This window comes from Fulmarus glacialis, unplaced genomic scaffold, assembly GCF_000690835.1.
Source record: "Fulmarus glacialis isolate BGI_N327 unplaced genomic scaffold, ASM69083v1 scaffold18457, whole genome shotgun sequence".
NCBI classification, from domain to species: Eukaryota; Metazoa; Chordata; class Aves; order Procellariiformes; family Procellariidae; genus Fulmarus; species Fulmarus glacialis.
The window spans coordinates 1,777-6,129 of NW_009221475.1; the positions used below are offsets into that span (position 1 = coordinate 1,777).

Below are 4,353 nucleotides of genomic sequence, written 5' to 3' on the forward strand. Positions count from 1 at the left end.
GCTGAATAAGGTTTTAACAAATCCTGACTTATTTCTGTGCTCCTTGAGCTTTTCCTTCCACTCCCATTTTCCAACAGCCGGGTTTACAGCACGCTGCTGAGCAAACGTTCCTGTTCTACAAGCTGGTATTGATAAACCGCAAACCCTTGGGCATTTTCTGGCTTTGTTGGTTTTTTTCTGAGGATTATTTGGGATGCAGTAGTGTAGATTTTTAACTGATACCTTTTGTATAGCAGAGTCAACACTTCCAAGTAATACGGACCAGTGACACACGTCTGGTCACGTCCTCTCGCTGGCAGCATTTCTGCTTTGCCCTGGGTGCCCGCAATTGTAGAGAGAGCGAACAAGAGATTATATCTGCCTAGCTTGAACATAGTCTCAAGAGGCTGGCCTTGTGCTTAGCGTGACAGAATGAAACAGTTGTGTAACACGCAGAAACTGTTCACATCATCTGCAAACAGGACGTTGGAGCAGTTTGGACATGAAAAATGTCCAAGAGGAGCTTTGTCCTCTGTCACTTGTTGAAGAGCCTCTCCCTGCTTCCTCAGTGACCGGCAGCTAGTGATGCTGCGCAGCGAATCTTAGCCCTGCATTACTGGGGAGATTTTGGGGTGGCGAGTTTGATGAGTTTGGGGGTTTTGAGCCTGCTGGCTGTCACTCTGCACTAACCCAAGGCAGCAGGCTGCCCTGCGTCCATTATTCTGCCCAGCACAACTTGCTTGGCAACGCTGATGGTCTGTGGGCTCAATTCTCCAGCCAGCCCAGAACCATGAAGCCCTAAGCAAGCTGTGAGTTCTCGCGTGGGGCTAATTCCTGTGTGCCACCGCTTTGCTGGAAGGGGAGTATCGTGCCACGGGCAGGACTGCTCAACTTCTGGCTCCTTGTTTGGAGGAAAACGTGAGTGGCTAAGGTGTCCAGGCACGGAGTTGTTTCGTGCCGTTTTCAAGGCAGTGGGACATGGCATCTGCTGACCCCAGGGATCTTTTCAGTTCCAGGGAGGCGTGTGGTCCCTCAGCACGGTGCTGTGCGATGCCCTGATGACCATGGATGTGATGCTGTGCACGGCCTCCATCTTCAACCTCTGTGCTATCAGCGTGGATCGGTAAGTGCCTTCCTCCTCCTCATGCCAGAGGAGGGAGCGCTGCGTCCTGGCATCAAGCTGCTTCCATACACGCCCTTGCAAGGGCCCGTGCAGGGAGGCCAGATCCTGTTCTCCCCTAAGGAGGGTGTTCTGCCCTACCATCCTCCCCCACCACCAGCTCTGTGTCCCATCAGTGCCCTTGTGGTGGCCAAGCTGAAAGCACAGATGTGTGACGAGGCCAGAGCTGTCCCTTTGGGTGCTCTTCTGAGGGGGGAGACTGGTTGTAGCCCAGGCCTTGGCTGTGTAAGTAAATTAATGGCGGGGGAAGGACAGTGGCAAGCAGCTTTGGGACCACTCGCTTATGTTACCAGTGGTGACACCACCATACTAGGACTGACTCAGCTGGGGCCTGTATTGGCAGGTTTATCGCTGTTTCAATCCCACTGAACTACAACCGGCGACAAATCGACCTGCGGCAGTTGATCCTTATATCCACCACCTGGATATTTGCCTTTGCTGTAGCATCCCCGGTCATATTTGGCCTCAACAACGTCCCAAACCGGAACCCCAGCTTGTGTCAGCTGGAGGATGACAACTACATTGTGTACTCCTCCATCTGCTCCTTCTTCATCCCTTGCCCCGTCATGCTGGTGCTCTACTGCGCCATGTTCCAAGGACTCAAGCGTTGGGAAGAAGCCAGGAAAGCCAAGCTAAGGGGCAGCATCTACGGGGCCAACAGGAAACTCTATCACCCCTCAACCTTCATTGAGAGAGAGCAAACCGGACTGGAGCCAGAGGAGTGCAACCCTCACGCCCACTCTGACCACCCTGGGGACTATGTGATGAACAATGGGATCCAGACTGTCTCCTACCCACACCTCAAGTACCCACACCCAGGACACAGTCGGAAGCGGGCGAAGATCAACGGCCGGGAGCGGAAGGCAATGCGGGTGCTGCCTGTCGTCGTCGGTGAGTAGCAGTCGGTGATGGTTGGGGAAGGGTGGGGAAGGTGCTGCGTTGTCCTACAGGCAGGAGTTGTTTCAACCTGGCGAAGAGAACACACGCCTTGCGGCCTCCCCTACCAGGGCCAAACTGCCCAGGCACGGGGGCTTGGGCAGCAATGAGAGGTGTCACGCTGAGAACCATGCTTTATGCTTGCTGGAGGAGGTGAGGGTGAGAGAAAAGCCACCTCCCTCTTGTTCTACCTCCCCAGTGCCATGTCTTTGGTCCTCCTCCCTCTCCGTCATGTGTGGACTCATTTTAACGCCCACCCTCCCCTTGTTTCTGTGGAACAGCCTGGCTGCCGTACCCATCTCTCGTTGTGAGAGAATGTTTATCCAGTGAAAATCTCAGTATCCCTTTGAGCCAGAGTAGTGCCAACAAACACCACCCTTGGGAAAGAACATATGTACAGTGTTTATAATCCGACCTTTTCTTCAAGGTAAACCTGTGAGTCCTGGTATCTTAAATGCGAATCCAAAACGATAATTAACTTAGACTTTTCATCAACGTTTAGGACGAGAAAGACATCCTGAATTTTTTGTCTGGGCATAAGCCCAGCTCTGCATGTCAGCACATCTGCTGCTTTTTCCCTAAGCACTCTGAGCTGTCTCCATTCTTGTTTGGCCCACGCTGCGTTTGTTAAATTAAACCCTTTTTAACATTCACATCACTTTCTCTCTTTAATGTCCTTCTGGCAGGTGCTTTCCTCTTCTGCTGGACACCTTTTTTTGTGGTCCACATTACCAGGGCTCTCTGCAAGTCCTGCACCATTCCCAGTCAAGTCACCAGCACTGTCACTTGGCTGGGTTACGTCAACAGTGCTGTCAACCCCATCATTTATACCGTTTTCAACACGGAGTTCAGGAACTTCTTCCGCAAAGTCTTGCACCTCTTCTGCTGAGCCCACCGGAACTGGCGGGGTGAAGGAATGACCAGGCTATTTTTTTGTATAGTTCATTAAAGATCTATTTCTGCCTAAGGTCTGCTGTCTTTGTTGGGGAGGAGGGAAGGAGAGATGGCAGCTAAAGGATGCTGGTTCCCAGCCCTTTGTAATAAGGAGTTACAGGTGAGTACCACTGGATACGGCTCGGATACTCTCCCCACTGGAAACTGCAGGCGTAGCCACTTTTTTAACACTTGGCGCTTGACATAAGCGGCAAGAGATGCCACAAGACAGTAGGGATGGTTCTCGGAACAGCTCTTGCTTTGATTTAGGTGTTTGGTCTGGTTTGGGCTTCTCTTAGCTGTCACTAAGCAAAGTAGAACACCCCTCATCCCTGCCATGATCCAGGGAGGCAGGAGAACTCCGAAGCTTGCAGCTGCTCTGGCCCCAAGAGTCGCAGACAAATTCCCTGCTCTCACCCGTGCACAGGGGGAATCCTCCCAGCTCCATCTCAAGAAGCGTTACGGAAGGAGCCCTCCCTTCCTGCAGCCCAGCCTGGCAACGGCCCATCTCCACCAGTTCCACATGATTTAAACCATGAGGACAAACCAAGCTGGTGAGTACAGAGCAAAATCGAGCCCTGCTGATGCACACTAGGACACACGGAGTGTCTTTGCCCTGGCAAAGAAGCCCCCGGGGTGCAGGAAAGGGCAAGTGCAGTAATTCATCCCTCTTCAGCCCACCTTAGTTCAGAAGTGGCTCGGGGCAGAGCGTTAGCCTGGCACAGATTGATAAGGAGCATAAATTTTTTTTTTTTTTTTTTTTTGCATCATTTTACTCGCAAACCTGGCTGTCCTGGAGCAGGGCCCCACGTGCTGCTTGAGCTGCTTTCAGCTGGCTCTGGGCCTGCCATGGACTCTTCTGGCTGTTGGGGTGGCATTAACAGGGCTGTGAGGTAACATGGACAGCAGTCTGGGGGGAAAAAAAAGGCTGTTAAGCTCATTTCCCAGATGTTCACATGCCAGGTTAGGGTGTAGCTACCTGTGCAACCTCTTTTCTCCTTACCCTTGATGATTTTAAATCCAAAGACTGATTTTACTCATGTTTGACAAGGGGACATTAAGGTCCTACAAAAAAAAAACCCAAACAAAACAGCCCTGTCCAGTATTGCTAACCCCCATGGGGCAGGAAGGCTGGCCCTGGCTGAGAAATGTCAGAATTTGGCCAAGACCTGGAGAGAGTGACTGCTGTGGGATAGCACTATGATGTTATTGTTAGTTCTCCAGAATTCCTTATCAAGCCGTGCGATACCTGCCAGGAACCATTTCCAGCCTGCAGGAAAAAAAGTCCTTTATACCTTTTGGTAAACCTGAGCACAGTGACACCA

General features: G+C 51.7%; 1 protein-coding gene across 1 annotated transcript; it reads left to right on the forward strand.

Moving 5' to 3' along the window:
- Nucleotides 1-977: 977 nt before the first annotated feature.
- DRD4 (dopamine receptor D4) lies at nt 978-3,060 on the forward strand (the record flags this gene model as incomplete). Its single annotated transcript, XM_009581136.1, has 3 exons — nt 978-1,102; nt 1,503-2,050; nt 2,782-3,060. Coding segments are annotated over 3 exons (876 nt in total), but the record flags the coding sequence as incomplete, so codon positions are not given.
- Between the last annotated feature and the right edge of the window lie 1,293 nt (nt 3,061-4,353).